The 18,604-nt window shown below is 48.4% G+C and overlaps 2 protein-coding genes and 1 long non-coding RNA gene across 8 annotated transcripts in view; 1 reads left to right on the top strand and 2 right to left on the bottom strand.

Moving 5' to 3' along the window:
- Positions 1–450: 450 nt before the first annotated feature.
- C21H17orf78 (chromosome 21 C17orf78 homolog) lies at positions 451–3,669 on the bottom strand. Its single transcript, XM_019621975.3, has 5 exons — positions 3,552–3,669; positions 2,549–2,815; positions 1,991–2,104; positions 1,310–1,449; positions 451–597 (listed from the first exon to the last, which is right to left on the bottom strand). Exons 1-5 carry the CDS (start codon positions 3,604–3,606, stop codon positions 451–453), a joined length of 723 nt encoding a protein of 240 aa, XP_019477520.2. The 5' UTR covers positions 3,607–3,669.
- ACACA (acetyl-CoA carboxylase alpha) overlaps positions 551–18,604 on the top strand; it is a 109,358-nt gene continuing 91,304 nt past the window's right edge. For 3 of the 6 annotated variants that reach the window (XM_085241081.1, XM_085241079.1, XM_085241080.1), the window contains exons 1-3: positions 7,704–7,809; positions 11,400–11,446; positions 12,307–12,559. In XM_085241081.1, coding sequence (XP_085097207.1) covers positions 12,333–12,559 — 227 coding nt within the window. In that variant the 5' untranslated portion in view covers positions 7,704–7,809; positions 11,400–11,446; positions 12,307–12,332. Of the gene's footprint in view, positions 692–3,467; positions 3,681–5,862; positions 5,988–7,673; positions 7,810–11,399; positions 11,447–12,306; positions 12,560–18,604 lie in introns of those variants that run through there. The other 3 variants (XM_085241078.1, XM_085241083.1, XM_085241082.1) reach the window with 3 other exon arrangements.
- On the bottom strand, positions 6,587–7,552 carry LOC146543040 (uncharacterized). The gene is made up of 2 exons (XR_014887653.1): positions 7,360–7,552; positions 6,587–7,267 (listed from the first exon to the last, which is right to left on the bottom strand). It is a non-coding gene; the product is annotated as an uncharacterized LOC146543040 (long non-coding RNA).

Raw genomic sequence — 18,604 nt, 5'->3', positions numbered from 1 at the left:
AGGGTGTAGAGGATAGCAATTGTACCTCAGTAGTTTGCTTAATGGGGTAGGAAGCATAAGATTAAATCATTTCTTCATGAAAAGGCTCCTTAATAGTTCATTTCCAGGGCTGCAGGGATATTTAGGTTGGTCTTTTTTTGAAGTGGAAGGAAGTCTTCAAACACAGTAACTGTTGCCTAGATGCCCCCAAGCTGAGCTGACAGGGCAGACTGGCCCTATGCATCCTCCCAGTGCTGACAGCACCAGCTTCCCTCTGTCCACACCAATGGCTGCAGCAGAACAGTGTGCAAGGCTGAGCCCACCCAGCTTCCCTGGGCACAGATTTGGGTATCTCCTTACTACATAGTAGCTCATTTTCACTTTGAAATTTGCTTGCACTGAGGCCTGCTACCCCTTGCTCAAAGTTTGAGTGGCACTGGCTTGTATTACCTGTGGAAGGGATTCTGAGAGTCAGGCAAAACATAGCACTGGCTTCTCCTTTCTGTTCTCAGGTAGCTGGGCTGAGAGTGTTCCTGACTGGCGATCCGCCGGGATGCAGGCTGCAGATGTGCACTTGCTTCTGCCCCATCTGCTGCCGATCCAGTCACGGCACGAGGACTTAGTAAAGAAGCAGAATCAGTTAGAGCTTAATAGGAGATGGTGGGAATACCAACTTCTCAATGCTAGGAAAAGACTGTCTGGTCGGGCCATGGTGAGTATTAAGGGATGTTTGGGAATCGAACTAACAGAAGTAAATTGGCATATCAGCCCCAGTGTTTTGATCTCAGTGTCTCCTTCTTGCATGTATGTGCTCACCAGTGTGCTAAAATAGTTCATCCTACAGCCTGGAAAGGGAGGGTAACTTTCCTTTCAAAGTCTTACCTATGCTCTTCTGTCCCCTAATCTGTCTTTCTTATGACAGCGGGGGACATCTGGCCAGCAGCACAAGGTTGTTCTGGGCTACTTTCAACAGAATTGCCTCACACTGACAGCTGTAATTTGGGAGTAGCTGATTACAACCAAAAAGACATGCCAGCCGTAAGCAATAGCTGCTAATGTGCTATTCTGCTCTGCTGGGAAGGAGGAGCAAGGTTTCCTCTAGGAGGAGCACTGTCCCAGCACATGAAGGGGTTTGTGAGATGGACGCAGCACAGCATGGTGACTTCAGGACACGTGCACATCTCAGAACGTGTATTTTTCTTGTCCCACTGGGCTGAGCAGGCAGGTTCTGTCCACACCTATAAATACAGTTCTCCCTTCCTCAGAACTCAGTATTTCAGCTAGTCAGTGCATGGGACTGGGTGAGAAGCTGTTGTGTTCAAAAACTTACCAAGTGGGTTATTTCATGTATGAAAAATATGATATAGCATATCATGGGAGCTAACAGGATGCAAACGATGAACACTTTCATGATGATACCTATGTTTTGTCTGATCAGCAAATCTTTGCCATTTGTGGATGGAATTCTCTCTAAAATGAGATAACAAAAGAATATTTTAGATGTGTTTGCAAGTCTTTGACCATTCAAGGTCTTCATTTTGGTTAGGCTGGGCTGAGTAAAGTGGGTTGAGTAGAGCAACAGTGCAGGGTCTCCTATCAGCTTTCAGTGGAAGCTGTACATCTCTCTGGAATCTCAGAATCTTTTTACTTTAAAATATTTCAGATATCTTTCAGTTGCTGAGAGGTCCCCAGAAGCAGCTGGTATGTAAGTGCTGCACAGCACTGTGGAACTTCCTGCTGAAGGCCAGGTTTTTAAGGAAGGTTTTTAAGGAAAGCTAGGAGCCCTTGCTTGAACATGGATGAGAGTCAGTACTTAAATACTGGTTTCTTATTACAGCTGTGGATTCACAAGGGACCTGGGACGATATATTGGGTCAGTGTAGTTATTCAGAGAAATTACTGCTTGGGAGGACTCAGGCTGAGCTGTGTGTGCGAAAGGCACTACCCTCGCCCATCCTTACACCTACCATTATACTGCTTTGGTGGCTCAGCAGGGAGAGCTGGCACCTACCTTGGGAAGTCTGCTGCTCTGGGTGCACACGTGGGGTAGATGAGCCATTGGAAAAAACTTTCTGTTTGAGTGGTGTTGGTGTTACGGTGTGGTTCGAAATCACTGCCAGAAACACTGGAAATGACAAATTGTGAAGCTAGAGATTTGTTTGAACTGAAGAACCTGAAGCAGTTTCTAGAATAACGTGCATGCTGAAGCAGTTGACAAGAAGTGATGGAGCACCCGGCAGTTTGCAGTGCCAGAGACACAGAGCTTTCTTGCCAGTATGCCGTTTCCCAATGTGCAGAATTTTCCTTCTGTGTTAATACTGGAAACTGTATTTGCCAGAATCTCCTGTCTCTTCCAAAAGAAGGGAAAACAGCAGCAGCATGGAATTGTTCCATAACACGAACCTTTCAGTAGTGAGAACTCTGCACCATTTCTCTCTCCTTAGTTTCAATTTCTTTGAGAAGGTACAAATAATTTTTTAAATAACCACTACCATATCAACTACGTGAAAATGAGGACTGCTATCCTTTCATATACTTAAACAGACATTTGTTACACTGAACTTTTTACCTTTGCTTCTGAAAATAAATCTTCTATGGAACTGCCTTCTCGTGGATGTCTGTAGGACACAGGTGTGGTTGGTTCCCCTGGCTGAGCTGGGGATGACCTGCACGCTCTCCACAGTGCATTCCTCTGCTACCCACTCTGTCAGATCTCCGTGCATCTTCTCCAGGTGCAGCAGATTTACTTGCAAAGAGCTTTGATGAGTAAAGCATTCCAGAAATGTGACTTTATGGCTTCTACTTAATGTCCCTCTGGTTTCAGGTATCCCAGGGGCTAGAAAAAGATAAGAGCTAAATGTTAGTAAAGGTTTCTCTTAGATTGGATGAAGTTCCTCCCGTGAGAGGTTCAAGCCAGCAGGTAGTTGTGAGGGATGTGCTGCTGTAGGGAAACTGCAGAGACAGCTTGGTGTTACTGTTACTGGCAAGGAGAGTTCAAGCAGGTTTTCTGTTCTTATTTCTTTTGTTATTCTGTGTGTATGTTGGCCCACCCAATGCTCAAGTGTTGTAATCTGGTACATTCCCAAGGACAACCGTGGCACCAGCTAACCTTACAGCAGCCTAACCTGCTGTGGGCAGCTCCCTGATCAGTGGCCAGAGGCCGACCTCCTATTTGGGATCCCTGTTGCCTTGGGGTCTCGTGCTGAGTGGAGCTGGTGCCCTCGGTCCCAACACTCAGGTGCCAGGAGCTGGGTGCAGGTATCCCACTGTGACGAGGCAGGGGCAGCTCTATCCAGTCCAGCTTTGCAGTAAATCCTGCAGTAACTTTGCTTTCTTTGCTGCAAGAGTTGGCTGAAAATTTCAGATGTTGCACATAATGATTGCAGGCAAGTGACACTAACCCATCTAAGGTTATTGGAATGATCTCTTTGGTTTCTAGTGATACAGAGCTAGAATTCTGCATGACCTCTGTAATCCTTTTTGGCCAGGTGGCTGAGGAAGAGCTGAGACCACAGAAGAGGCTCACCGTACCACTGACAGCCGTGACAGCTCTCCTGCTCGTGGGCTCTCACCTTGCAGGAAGACATCCAGGTTTCGCACGCGGCCGGCTGCCCAGGAGCTTCCCATGTGGCATCTGTAGTCCCTGAGGTCTGCAGGGAGCAAAGTGAGGGATGAGTGCCTTCAAGCTGCGATGCAGTTAGGTCAGTACTACCCTCTTCTTGGTAACTAATTTTCAACATCAACGTTTTGCTAACAGCAAGTGCTAGAATGTGGGGTGAGGGCCAATGCCCTCAATACTAATGGTTTTTGTGAGCGTAGAGATTCAGTTCAGCACACAGTAAAGTGACAAAATATGTAACATTAGTAATGAATATTTTTATAAATTTCCTACAAAGTCAATATTCAGTTAGAACTTGCAGTTATGTGAGCAACTTACCTTCTCTGATGAGACTCTTGTGCACTATCACCAAGCTGAGTATTAATAGTGTGATCATAATTGCACCTGCTCTTCACAGTCTTGAAGCTGTTTTTATCTTTACTGCTTTCTCTGAGCTATAGTACAGGTGTTTAAGCAGATACTGTGCTGATTAGCAGAGCTCCTGGAACAGCTCTGTAGTCATATATTCCTGCTGAAAACTCCTGTATCTTTACGATGGTTGACTCATACAGGGCTGAAAGTGAATGTCTTAATTCATGATAGATTGTACAAATTTCTAGTTCTGAGCCAGTCCAGCAAAATATGGACTTTGGTAAGAAATAGACCTGAAGAAAGCCTTCTCTGTCAGTCAAGCTCCCTTTCAATAGGTTTGTCCCAGATGAGGTGTGGTCCTGAGCACAAATCTCAGGGCTGCACGCTGTGATGGGTGATGCTGCTGTGTGGAGCTGGGAGAGGGCACTGGGCACTGGGGCTGCCGTGGAGACGCTGGCTGCTAAGGGCTCAGCTGTTCTAGAAGCCAACAGAACCCTCACCTCCACACAGCCCAGGCTCTTTGGCTTTGGATGTCGATGCTGAGGGCTGCAAATGCTTAGGAAAGGGTGGGAGTCTGTGCTTGCCTGCTGGCCCTGGAGAGTGAAACCCCACAGCTTACGGGGCAGTGAAGCCCAGCAAATCCTGCAGCCAAAATGGATGGGGAAGCCTGGCCAGAGTGCAGCTGTAAGCAAAGAGTCCTGGTGAGATTGCTGTAGTCGCAGGGTGGATTGGTTTTGGACAACTGGCATTTTCCACATTAGTCAAAAGATGGCGATGGAAATAATTTCTTTCTCCAAAGTCTCTGGCTTTTAAGTGCTGAATAACACAGGTTTATGTCCCCGATCACAAGAGGAAAGGTAAACTGTTTTTGTTGAATCTGAACCCCAGAGACTTGAGAAAACTGCTAAATATTTTCCTGAGGTGCTGAGTTTATTCATAAGTGACATCCAGTTACCATAAGCTGAAACTACACCCATCATAAAGAATGACTATAGAAAAAGTATATAATTCACCATTGTCCAGTGTGAAAAAAGCCAAGAATTTGAATATTCCTGAGAGCTACAGGCCCCCCAGCCCTCCCACCTAGAGCACAGTATAAGGAATAGGTAGTTGCAAATCACCATTTAATCAGCAGTTGAACTCATCTTTTATTTTGGAAATAGTATATTCATGCAAATAAAATAAAATGTTCACTCATTTCTCTGCTTGTGAAACGTAGTGCGTAGATGTCTGAGGGAGATCTGCCAGGATCCTTTGCAGAGGAGGATTTCTTCATCTTGTCAATGAGTGTGTTCTCACTCTGCATCTGAGCATGTGTCTGTAGTATCCGTGGTGTTTGTTGGGGAGGGCTTTTGATTTGGATAAGATAATTCACTTTTGTATCCCCTTTTAAAGTGGTATTTCCATATTGTTAATTTTTATGCAATGTTCCCAAGATAGAAATCACTAGGAATCCAGTGTTTTTCAGCCTTGTAAATAAAAACTCAAAAATATTAAAAAGAGAAGTAGATTTTAAATAGTTTCAAACAACTAAATGTTCATTTTTAACGTGGCTGCCTAAAGCTGTTGCTAAGTGTTCCCATCCCAGCACTTGGTTTCACTTTGTGATTCTTTCTGCTGTTTCTTTGGGCTGGGGTTCTGGCACAGGCCTAACTGCAGATTTGCAGCACATCTTAGGACACTTCCTGAAACGGTGAGAGAACTTAGGGCCAAGAGCAGCACACCTTACGGACTGAGCGAGTGGCAGCTCACCCAGCAGCCAGAGGCAGGGTTATGGTTATCCTTGAGAACACTGCTGTCACTGCGAGGCTTCGTGCTTCATTTCTGATGTTTAAAATCTTCTGCAAATAGCTAAAACATGATTTTGCTTTAAAAATCAAATCTGACCTTCTTCTCTGCTCCTCACCTGCCAGGACGCAAGCTCTGCCAGCGTGCATGGCGTCAGCACCCCCCTCACCTGGAATGATCCCTCTGGTGTTTGCAGTGGTTATCAGAGCCTGGGGAAGAGCCATGGAACCCTGGTTTGGCCTCATGAAAGGTAGGAACATTTTCCCTATATTTTTTTGGAAAACGGTTTACTTGCACTATTAAGGGTACGATTGCTTTATTGAGAATCTGAGGAGGGGTTTCCACGTGTGAACAGTGCATGCATTTATGAGCCATGCAAAGTAACGTGCTGTGTCCCAGGTCTGAACGTAGTGGGAAAAGGATGTGCGTTTAAACAACACCCCCTCCTCCCAAGGGCCAGAACTGTGGTTACAATTCCCTGCCGTTGCAAAGTGTCTGAAATTTGTGGAACACTATGTTCATATTATTGCTGTCCACAATTTGAAGCTTGAACATGTTTTAGCCAGTTCTTTTTAACAATCTAAAGTTATGGGAAACTTAGAATGCATTTCTGCTGCTATAGAAGTCCCAGAAATTTCACTGAATGGCCTAAAAGCAGGTTGTGATTCAGCATGGCAAGTCATTATTGCTGGGTGCTCCTTACCCTGCACTGTATTACCCCTAAATCAGTTACTGCAATTCCTCCCAAATGGCATTTCTTGTAAAAAGTCTCCCACCAGTACATCTCACAGTGGAGAGCGGAATCGCTGCTGGCTTCAGCGGGAAAGAACAGCTGTGAGATACAGGAAGTCCAAAGCTTTTATTTGCTTGTGTACAGTTGACATAATTTAATATTTTGGGAGGTACTCTGTGCTGCACGTCTGCCAGCGTGCTGCTGGTGTGGGGATCTGTCTGTGGAAAGGCCATGTGTGGCTGTCAGAGGTGAATGAGCTGCTGCTGGGAGGGCGGCCGTGGGCTGTTATTCCTGCCAAATGCCAGCAGCACTTTCCAAACCCTTGCTTGCTTTTTCATGTTGGTGTATTTCTTGCTATTTTCTTGCATTCTTTTCTCTCTTTGCCCTTGAACCAGAGAGTTGCTACAGGATTTAATGACATGTAGCAATCACTCCTCCAGCATGTTTGGATAGCATTTATTAGCTGAGGGATGACGTGGGCAGGGCAGAGCAGCATGCAGGTTATGGCATGACCGTGCCCGGAAAGCCAAGCACTGCGGTTACCGGCGGTAGGTAAGGCTGCGTGTAGCTGCTGTCAGTGCTGCAGGCACTGCCCGCGCCGCCATGCTGGGCTCAGCACCGTACGCCGTGGCCACCACCGTCCCTTGGTCTGCTTCGGAAACTCTCCAGCTGTAGAAAGGTTCCTCACGCAGCAGCCGGGTCTCCGGGTGTGCACGCAGCTACCCGGCCCGCACCGACAACGGGACCTCGGAGCGCAGCGATGAGCGGTGCGGCGCTGACGAGAATTGCGGCTCCTCCTGCAAGGCAGGGCGGCAGTCAGCGGGCGCTTCTTCACCGCGTGCTGCCGCGGCCGAGGGGCGCGCAGAGGGGGTTCAGGCGGCGCCCCCACCGTCCGATGGGTTCGGCCGGCCACCCGCGCGGCGCGGGGAAGGGACACGTGTGGGGCTCCGGGCCGCGCCGACGCACCTCGGGAGGGGGAGCCCCCCCTCCGCCGGCAGCCAATGGGCGCGCCGCGCCGCGCCGCTCGGGCCATCGGCATCTCCTCATTGGCCACGCCCCGCGGGCGCCGTCCGATTGGTCACGCCCCCCGCTTCGCGCCCGCTGCCGGCCAATGGGAGCGGCGGACGGCCGAGCGGCGGGAGGGGAGGGGTTAGAGGTGGTTGACCCGAGGTAACCCCTCGCATCACACCACCGCGGCGGCGGGAGGCGGGCCGGGCGGCGGGGGCGGGGCCGCGGGCGGGACCGGGGATGGGAGAGCAGCGCCGCGCCCCCCAGCACCGCCGCTGCCCTGCGCCAGGCCGGGGGCCCGCGGCGCCTCCGCTGCGCCCGGCACCCTGAGGTGAGCGGCGAGGCGGGCCGGGCCGGACCGGGCCGGGCGGCGGTGCGTGGGGCGAGAGCGCCGAGCCGCGCTCGGGGGGGGCGGCGGGGCCCGAGCCGCGGGGAGCGCGTGGGGCCGGGCCCTCCGGCATCGTGCGGCCCGGGGGGAGCGGAAGGCTCCGCGGGCGTCCCGCGTGGGCGCGGCTCTCAGGCTCGGGTCGCCCGCTCGGATCCCCCGGCCTCCGCGGCGCGGGGATGCGGGCGGCGCGCCGCCTCGTGCGCGGGGATGGGCGCGGCGCGGCCGAGCTCCGGGACCCGGTGCGGCGTGGGACCGCGGTCCTTCCCGCAGCCGGCGGTGGGCTGAGCGCGGGGCGCGCGGGGCGGCGGGCTGGGCCTTGTGGGAGCGCCGGGCCGCGTTGTTGCGCTTTTCTCTTTCTATGCTTTTACGTTTTCTTGTGAGGGTTTTCGGGTGCGACTCACCACGTTGATGGCTGGTTCGAAGTGATATCGCAGTCCGTTCCGGAGCACTGGGCTGCGGGTACCCGGCTGTGCCGGAGCTCTCGGGCGGTGGGAGTTGGACGCAGCTCCGAGTGACTTAGCAAAGTGCAATTGGCGTGAGTGCGGGCTCAGCTTCTTAGCTTTATGTTTCCTTGGTGGAAAAGATAGATAAATGTTTTACCTGGGAAGACGTGGAAGCGCGTTCCCCTAATGGACATTGAGCTATCTGTGCGTTTCAGATAGATTGTGAGCCTTAAAATCCAACAAAAACTTCCACCTGTGGATGCATGTGAGAGTTTGCAAATGCAGAAAAAGCAGAGTTTCACTGGGCGTTGGATGGTCACTGAGTGGGGCAGTGCGTGGTTGGGGCACGGCACGCGTGGAGCAGTCACACTGCAGGAGAGAACGGCTCGGGAGGTTGGGTGGGTACAGAAGCATCCCTGCCCTCTGGACTCAGCTTCCAGCCCTCTGCAGGCATTGTGCCGCTCTGCTCAGCAATGTAAATCTTCTTCCAGTGGGGTGGCTTGAAAAACATTCAGAACTTGGTTTCTGTCTGCTGTTAAGGAAGCTTCATGCCTGGGTATAGTTTACAAGAATAAAACATTTGTCATGAAAACTTCCTTTCAACCTTGGTGATTCTGTGATTCTGTGAAGATCTAATGTTTTTATGTGTGAGTTTCTTTGGCAAGCCAGATTTGTTTCTTTATGGCTGTAGAGCTATGGAGAAATGATTGAGTTTTGCTCTCCCTCAGGCAAAAACAAGTCCATCTGTAAATTTGGACTGTAGAGTTTTCATTGCTTGTAGCATTAGGCATACAAAGAGCCTGATTTGGGTATTAAATGCCTTGATGTCTGCAGAGCTGGGGAGTTAGGAACGTGTTATGTAGCTCTGGCTCCTGATGGGAGCTGGTTCCTTCAGGAGGGAGGAGTGTGGCTCAGATTCTGCAAGATAAAACTGTGATTTAACCCATGTTTGTGTAATTGAGCAGGCTCAAGGTGCATGACATTACATGTTCTTAAATCCCTGCAAAATGGAATTCTCAGGATGTATCCTTCTGTAGTGTACAGAGTTTCTTTTAGTGTACAAGTGCAAGCGAGCCCATCTGACACAGCTGCTGCTCGCAGAAGTAAGCACAGGGCATGTAAATGGCTGAGGAGGCAGACAGTTATTTTGTAGTGAGTGGTTCAGTGTTATTCACACACGTGGAACATCTGCAAAGGGTGGCGGAGCGCAGGCGGTGTGGCGGTGCTTTGCTGGGGTGAGGAGCTGCATTCCAACCTCCGCCGGCTGGGCTTCAGGAGGCCAATGCAGCACGCCGTGCTTTGGTGGAACGCTGGTGTTCTGTTTGCAGCAGGGAGAGCAAAAGGCATCTGCAGAGACGTCTCTAAGAAGTTACATGTTTTAATTGCCCCCCGAGAACATTACGATTAAGTAAAATGTGGATAATGAATGTCAGTGTACTGAGAACAAGCTGAACTTCTGTCCAGTTTGATGCCAGTTTGAGTTCACGGCTGGTCACAAGGCTTCGGCAGAGCTCACGGCTTCGGGATGCACCTATGGGGGTCAGAAATGCATCAAAGTGCACTCGAGTGGGGCTCTGTGGGTGCTGTGGGGCTGAGCTGTGTGCATGCAATGCGGCGGTGCAGTTGTTGGAGTTGTTGGAGCACAGTGCTGGGGTTTGGTGCTTCTCATGGGGTGTTTGCCTGAAGTGCTCCCCTTGTGTTGCTCTGCTTCCTTCTTTACTTAAGGAAAAAAAATAAAGCCTTGAAAATATAGTTATTAAAGTGCAAGTTCTTTAAAAAACCCCTTCCTTTATTAAAAAGGGTTGGTGTTAGTTTGGCTGCATCCCAGATCCGGTGCTGGTTTTGCCAACAGTAAATCCACCTGACTGAAATTCTCTGGGAACTGTGTGATGGAAGAGCACATAACAGTGTCTTCGTGTTTCCGTGTACAAAGCCATCGTGTTCAAAGTTTTCTATCTGAGCAGTGGGAACGAGCCCCATCTGAGCAGCCCGGTTAATGGAATCTCATGGTTTGGTTTCTGCATTCTCAGGAAGGCACGCAGACATCACAGTCACGCTTCCTGTTGTTTCCCTCTTCCACCCTCACGAAGAGGCAGGTAGATCCACCCTCTAACACCTGTATTGGGTGGGCGTCTGTGGCTTTCCAATCATAAAATGGTTATGGTCTCTCTGTAAAATGAACTGCCCCTGGCCCTGGTGAAACTGGAGTTTGTGGGAGGAGTGATGTCAGCACAGAGTTGGGCCTGAATAATTCAGTCGGTACGGTCACGGTAAAATTGCATAAGCCAGTTGGATCTGTTTTTAATTTTCAGTTACTGATGGGAAGAAAGAAATGGTGCTCAAGGATTGCAATGTCTGTAAACTCCTTGTCTGTGTTCTAATTAGAGCTTAGGCCGTGTCCTGTTTAGTGCTATAACATGGTCTGGTTTTGCCTGTGTACCGGATGTAAGTTGTCACATTCCCATCAAACTGCTCTCGGTGCATCCCGTGCTTGCCCCATCGCACGGCCCATGTTGGCAGGGCTGACACGGCCCTCCTTCCTTTGGGATGTCAGCGTGGTGCTGAAGGCACCAAGCCCATCTTTTCTGCATGGTAACATACCTCTAGAAGGGCTGGGGCCCTGGGATGGCTGCTCCCTGCCTTGTCCTTGTCTGTAGTGCTGCATCGCCGTTACAACACTTTTTTTTTACAGGTAACTGTTGGTTTTATGGTATCTCAGCTGTGTTTTCTAGCTCCTGGTTTTTCATGAGGGCTCTAATTATCATTGGGATTTGCTCTTGACCATCAGACTCAGCTGAGAGTGGCCAGCAGATTGAGAAGTTCAGAGACAGCAGAGGAAAAAAAAGCCGTAAGCTGGTAGCACTAGCACAGAGTATCATTTCCTATACAAACAGTGCAAAACTGCCTGGAGGGTGTTGGGGCCTTCCTCTCTTGTGTGTGCTCCTCGGGGCATCACAGGTTTAGCTCCTGCTCTACTCAGTGGCCCCGGATGTGTGGCCTTTCTGTTCCCTACACTTCTCTACTGTTTTTGAATCACATGCAGAGTATTTTTTATAACAATATTTACCTGTTAATTCTTTTGTTTTCCAGTTCATTTTGGAAGTGGATAACTGCTCAGATTGCAAGAATAACAAGAGGTTAGTGCATAAACATTTCTGTTTTTTTGATTATTTGATTTCCACTTGTGTGTAGATGCATCAAAGTTGAGCAGAGCTGAACGCGTCAGACAGTAATTCACCATCCCACCTGTCTTGGGCTGTGCTCTGAGGTACTCCTTCGTTCTCCATCTCTCATATTCTTTCTTTCCCACTTGCTAACCTCACAGGAAATTATACTAGTCTGCTGGTGGCAGTTGTTACACTCAAGTGGTCTGGAAAGTGTCAGAGCTGCTGGGGACTGTGCAGTGTGAGCATGTAGCTGGAGCAGAGGAGGGAAGAGGGAAGGATGAATGGAGTGAGCCTTTGCCCTACGACAGGACTGTGTTCTTAGTGCTGTTAAAGTCATCCTGCTGGTAACTTGTCCTCAGATGTGAGTGAGCTTAGAAGATTGAAGTCTTCATAAACTTGGGCATTTCAGGTTAGGCATAAAGCAGACCTGCTTTGCTGTCAGGGAGCTGTGTGCTGTCTGCTCCCCAGTTTTCAGTAGGGCAGCTCAGATTCTTGAAAGAATCCTAAGTAACATGGGGTCTTTGGAAAAAATGCAAGAAAGAATGCCTTGCATTTTCCTCTTTTAAGTACCTTTTGCAGCTTTGTAGGTTTTGCAAAGACTAGCAGATTTTGCAGCTGCTTTGAATTCAGAGTTCTTCTCCAAACAGAAAAGTCAATGATTGTAACAGAAGTTACTATTCCCTGAACTCCTGTCTAGGTTCAGCTATTGTGTTCTGGTGTTGTACCATTGCATTTCCAATTGGAAGCAAACCTTGCTTTGCCTTATTTGTTTTGCAATAGGAGATATTAACCTTGAGTTTTGTTTCTGTTCTTTCTTTTGCCCCTTAAAGTGCTGAGAGCTCAATTTGGAAGAGCCATGGAAGAATCTTCCCAGCCTGCTAAACCCCTGGAGATGAACCCTCACTCTCGCTTTATTATCGGTTCTGTGTCAGAGGATAACTCAGAAGATGAGACAAGCTCCTTGGTGAAACTTGACCTGCTAGAGGAGAAAGAGAGGTCTCTGTCCCCTGTTTCTGTCTGCTCGGATTCGCTTTCAGACTTGGGACTTCCTAGTGCTCAAGATGGCCTGGCAAACCATATGAGGTACGGATAAATATCTCAGCTTCAGTCTCTTACCCTATCAATTCCCAAGAAAGTCCGAAGCTACTCCTTGCAAGCTGCATGCTAATTAATCTCACCTTTGTATCTCGGTTCTGGGTTTGGCCTCAAAAGTTTTTGCTGTGCTTTTTGTATGGTTTTTGTTTTGGACAGAGAAAATTCTGATGAAAGAAATGATTGGTAACCTGTGAAGTGGCAGTAAATCAAAGCTTAATGTAGTAGCTACTGCTTGCAGGTCAGGGAGGTGTTGGCCTCATAGCTGGGAGAAGGACTGTTTGATTTGTCCTTTTTGTTGGTGGTACCATTGTCACTTTATGGAGACATCTGAAAACGTGCACAGATTCTGGGTTGGAGCAGAGGGTGACAGTGGTCGTAGTTGAGAGTTGTTCTGGTCAAGCTGATGGATATGGTCAGCCAGCTGGCGATAGAAAACCTTACACAAATGTAAAGGGGATTGCCTTTCCCCTACTGTCAGTTGTAATAATCAGGCAGCTAAAAAAAGGTAAATTTGAAGTGGGAAAAGTTCTAGTCGTGTAACTGTATACATTTGAGGAACAGAAGAAGCTGTATGAATACATAACCTCTAGTGTGAAACAGACAAAAGGAGAGCAAGAAAATCAGGCAGTGTCTGTGTGCAACTTTGAGGACAGTGCCTGGCACGAGAGAACTATAATGCAATAGATGTGCAACCTTGAGCACCTCTGTTGTAACTTGCTTACTTTGGCATTGTGTTTTGAGGGTACTTGACTTTTAGTTAAATTGGAGGGGAATGCCAATTCAAATAAATAAAAAAAAGAAAGTTACAACATTAGGCTGTTTTTCTAAGATAAGGTTAGATGAATTGGAATGGTTTTCCAGGATGGTAGTCTCTTTCATCAAAAGATTTCCAAATAATGTTTGCAGATGGAGAAACTGAGACAAAGACAAGGTAAACCACTTGCTTGCAGTCATGGTGTGACAGTGAATTAATGGAACACTGGCATTCTTGTTTACAGCTTTCTTTTGATAATCACAAAGGTGCAACTCTTTCTGGAGCGTCAGAGACAAATTGAGTGAGGAGTTCTGTGCAGCATTGCTCAAACAAGTCGCAGATCCGAGGGAGAATGTCTTCTTTAGGAGCTGCCAAAAATCTTTCCATTCTCTGGTTAGCCCCGCTGTACCACACAGGAAGGTTTGGTTAGCTAACCACAGAAACAGCCTGTAGTTGAGGTGAGTGAGTGCTGCAGAGAAGTCCTTCTCAGGGAGCAATTATCTCTAAATTAGAGAACTGAGTCAGTACAGAAGGGCTGTGAGTGCACCTGAGTGATCCGTTACCTCTTCACAGAGCGTGGCAGGCAGTGCACATATTGCTCTGATGGCTGGAGAAGAGAGATTACTTCTTGCAGCGCAGGAGGCCTGGAAGAGGGTTGGTTGTCAGCTGTAAGGTTGTTCTTCCCTCTCATGCTCCAGATCACTGAAGTTTAAACATTTTGTTGCTTTGTGGAGGTTATCTGTGAGACTGTGTATCCCGTCCTGTAACACTGAGTGCTGGTGCCTGTGCCTTCTGTGCAGCGGCTGTCCCAGCACTTATCTTGATCTCCCAAGCAAATTTTCACTCCTGGAAGGAGCACCGTGTCAGTGTGGAAATGACATTGCTAACTAGAAATGTTCTTCCTCGGTCATTAGCTCTCACGAGCTGTTGTTTTATAGCAAAGAAATTCATTCAAATAAAAAGCAACATCACGTTGTCACTTCATGCAGCATGGGTGGTGCTTCTCTGCGCTGTTGGCTCCGTACCTGGGACCTCGCAGGCCTTTTGTCTGAGCTGGGAGGTGCTGCTGGGGTCGGGTTGTGGTGCCTGACCGATGGGTCCTGGCCCAGCTGTGGGCAGGCTGAGTGCCAGCTCGTGTTTCTTCATCTGAGCATGCGGAGTGTGTGTGGCTGTGCTGCTCCATCTATCGCCTTATTGATCTGGGTAAGTGTTTGTGCTGTTGCTAAAGCTGGTTTTGCTGTACAATACAGGCTTCACACCACTAGATATCTGTGCAGACCTTTGATTGAGCTAGCTGACTGCTAGAGATGGGATTGAGAAAGCCATGATCTGATAATGAACTTCTAATCAGTGTCTGTTACAGCAGTGTTTAACAAAAGCGTGTGCTGGAAGAGTAGCTGTGCACATGAATGTTCTGTTTCTTTCCTTTCTTGTAGTTGTATTTTATTTAAAGAGTTTTATCAGTGATAAAACTTGTGTAAATTTCTTCCTAGCTCAGTTAATTATGACAGTGAGCATCCTTAAAGAAAGTGGCTGCATACAGCTAATGCCAACAAAATTTGCTCTTTGTTGCATTTTGCACCTCTGGGTGATAAAACTGGATGTACCGTTTTTCCTTTTTGTTTCTGGGTGTAATTGTGTTGTGTTTGAGTTCGGTGCTCCAGCTGAGGGCAGCAGTCCCATGCACATGGTGCTTTGTGCTGTGCAGGGCTGTTAGTTGTGTTCCTGAGGTGTCAGTGGGAGATAAAGTAACTTCTCTGTGAATGCCACATGGAGGGTATGTTGAGTCAGTTTGTTTTGTTTAATAAATTGTTCTTGGCTGATGCTATATTTAATTCCTAGCTTTAAAGATAGCATCCAGTATCAAATTCTTGTTTAAAATAGAATAAATCCTGCATGCCTTCTGGTATTTATCCATCAGGGCTCTGGTTTCATAAGCGATGAAACGGGTGTAGGAAATCACCTGGCAATCCACTTGCAACAACTGAAGCCACACTTTTAGAGGTATCCCAGCTCGTAGCTCTGGTAGTGCACCCACAGAGATGCTGGCCTTTGTGCTGGGCGTTAATTGGACTTCTTGGAGAACAGTCTCAATAAGATGTTTGCAAAAATGTTTTCCTTTGCACGTGATCAGTTGGAACCCCTGCCAAAACAAAGGGCTTACCTCCATCCCTTTGTTAGCAAAAGTGTCACTGTGTGATGCTGAATCTCCAGGGCAGAGAATAACTTGGATCTCTTGACACCCTGCTGTAACTGTCTTTAAGACCAGACATATGGTGTGATGTGTGCCTGCAGTCATAGGTGGGCCCTGTTGTGCTGCCTGTGAGGCAAAAACTGTCAGTGATAAACTGCACAAAACTCTCCCACCCACCCCTTTAGTTCTGGTTGGTACAAAACATGCATTCTTTCTTTTCTGCAGAGGAGATCTGTCCAAAACTTTGTGCTCTCAGCTGCATAATTGTCTTTTACTGCATTTATCTCGGTGGTGGGGCTTCTTCTGGAGAGTGTTAGGCTGTTATTGCAGGAACACATAGAATGTCATGCTTCTCGGGGATGTGAAAGTGAGGGTATTTTGGGGTTTTAGGAACTGCAGTATGGGTTTTGATTGAAATGTGGTGCTAGGAATTGGGTGCCAGAGTTTCAGCAGGAAGGTGTGATGGAGAAATGGGTTCTGAAAGAGAAGTTTGAAGGAGAGGAAAGGGGCTTGTGGCCACAGTACTCAGCAATTCCTCTTATTTTTTATAGAGGAGTCCTAGCAGTGTACTGGTTTGGATTCTGCAGTTTTGGAACTGAATTTCCTGCTTTAGTCTGCATACCTGCCTTGATTGCTGTTTAAAATTGCATCAGTATGAATGTGAAGTTACCTCGCCTTCGTAATTTGTGCTGTATCCTTTGTTTGCTTTCTGAAATTCCTCGTGTCAGGGCTGCGATGAGACTCTTGGTTTTGGTTGATGTATCCAGGCACTGACTTCTGGCAATTTCTGCCTTCAAGCTAACAGTTCTGTCTCTTTAAGGCTGCAGGAAAGACCGTCTTTGAATAAGTCTGGATTGCTGCCTCCCAGCGTCCATTCCTCTGGCCATAGCCTCCCTTTGCTCTGCCTGCAGAGGTCTGCATCGCTTGCTGGCTTACGTGTGTGCTTGTTGCTTCCCTCTGCCTCTCTGTGGAACAGGCTGCAGGGACAGGCCTGGCACTAGGACAGGTTTTGTGGATGCTTCACAAAGTCCTGCCACCCGAACCGGATGCACGCACGCATCGGCATGTCCATATTACAAAATCCCTAACTGATAAGAGCTGCCCTCCTTCCACACCCTGTACAGGCCAAACATGAGGGGAAAAAAAAAGAATAATCTTTTCTCATCTCAGGCCGTGTGTGTGTGTGTGTGTGTGTGTGTGTGTGTGTGTGTGTGTGTGTCTGTGCTGCAGCCTCCTTACGGCTGCCTTGCACACACGCCAGCTCGTGCATCGCTGCCTTTGGAGCAGAGTGCAGCGTCACCGGCAGCGCTGGGCATGCTGCAGTGCTGGGATCAGTGCGGGCTCCTGGCTGCGATGTGCGTCAGGTACGTGTGCAACCAGCGCGGGTTTGCTCAGAACAGCCGAGAAGCACCCAGGCTTCCCTTTTGTCTGCCTGCAGGCCGAGCCTCCTCCGGGGAAGGGGGGGTGCTTTCCACGTGCTGTTTGCCAGCTGGGCTCCGAATAGTGCTGTGCAGGGAGTGGGCTTTGTGCGAGTGATGGTAAGTGTTGTATCGCAGTGACGCGTCCTCGTTGGCGTGGTTCTGTTGGGATGCCGCGGCCGATCGTCTCCGTTGGTGCTGGAGCAGAAGCACAATGAGTGCTTTTAACCCAGCTGAAGCTGTTCTCTAACGTGAGGCTGTGTGTAGCTGTAGGATTTGTTTCCTTGCAGCTACTGTGGTTGGAAGCTGTTAGGGTTGGGAGCTATGGGCAGGTTTTTTTTGGAGTGTGGGCAAATATTTGGGAAAGAGATTTCACCAAAACTGAAAAATAAATTCCAATTACATTGAATGACAGGATCAAAAACTGAGGAAATTTAATATCATGCAAGAATTTTATTTAGAAAGAGATGGAATGTACCATTTTCTATATGCAATATGTGTCCAGTGAAGTCACTGAATACGTGGTGGGCTTTACAAGAGAAAGCAGTGCAGATTTTATCAAGCTGAGTCTGATATTTCTTAAGTCTCTGCCCTTGTGATGGCCTTCTGGGATCTGGTGGGTTGATGGGAGCCTCCCAGCAGGGCTGGGTGAGCAGAGCTTGCGCAGCTCAGGGAAGTGGGTGTCCAGATGGGGTTGTGCATACAGGATCTGTGCTGAACTGAGGGGCTGTTGGGATGGACTTGGTGCTGGAAGGCTCAACACAGGGGACTTTTTCTTACGTGCTTCTGTCCTAAAATGAATTAAATGAGGAATTTCTGCCACTCTTGGATGGTCTGAACGTTTCTTCAAAGAGGGAGGAAGCTGGCATGTGAGAGAGGCTTTCAGTAACTAGGCAGATGTGTAATGCACTCAAACACAACCTCTGCTTTTTATCTGGGAATTAATAAAGTGTCAAGCTGGAAGAGATCCCAGGAGTTATCTGGGCTGTGTGTTTGCCCCAGGGTCTGGTCATCTGGACGCTGAGCTGGTCCTGATCAGGGACTGTGTGAACCTGGTGCGAAGCCTTGTTCCCAGCAGCAGCCTGTGCTGTCCTTCTGCCCACTGCTGGTATTTGCAGTCCTGTTTGAAAGGTTTGCTAACATGTTATAATTAAAGTTCATTACTTCTCGTTCTCAGGAATCTTGTCCTCCTCCTGTGTTTAAAGACTGTTACTGGGCATCCTCACCAGGCCCATCCAATGCTGGCAGCCCCTTCACTTCCTGGGCTGTGTTCATCAGACCCGCAGCCATTTTCATCTGCTCTTCTCTGGATGCTTTACACCTTTCTTTAGGGACTGTGCCCCAGGCTGTTCCCCGTGCAGAGGAGAACAGGGCCATCTTATCATGTCTTCCATCTGACACTCCTCTTGGCTTACTCCAGCACAACCAGTGTTATACAACAGCAGGATGCTGATGCAAGTCCCCTCTGACCTGCAGGGCTGGGTCTTCTCTTCTCTTCTGCAGCCATCCACGTGGGGGAGGGTTGTGTGGCTTTTGTGCTGCACGTCGTTGTCAGGAGCTTAAATCCTTGACCTGCCTGGCTTTGGGGTTTTTGTTTGGTTATTCAGTTTTCCCTCACTATCACCTGTCTGCTGCCTGGCTTGGATTTATTTCTTGTGACGTTCTTC

This window comes from Meleagris gallopavo, chromosome 21, assembly GCF_905368555.1.
Source record: "Meleagris gallopavo chromosome 21, MGAL_WU_HG_1.1, whole genome shotgun sequence".
NCBI classification, from domain to species: Eukaryota; Metazoa; Chordata; class Aves; order Galliformes; family Phasianidae; genus Meleagris; species Meleagris gallopavo.
Note: the sequence above shows the minus strand (reverse complement) of the source record. Positions and strands in the feature narration are given on the sequence as shown.

Coding starts and splice junctions, on each gene's coding strand:
- C21H17orf78 (XM_019621975.3), bottom strand. CDS start 3,606: ATGGGAAGCTCCTGGGCAGCCGGCCGCGTGCGAAACCTGGATGTCTTC. Junction 2,816..3,551: donor CCTGGATGTCTTCCTGCAAG/GTGAGAGCCCAC, acceptor ATCTTTTTCTAG/CCCCTGGGATACCTGAAACC. Junction 598..1,309: donor TACATGAAATAACCCACTTG/GTAAGTTTTTGA, acceptor TTCTTTACTAAG/TCCTCGTGCCGTGACTGGAT.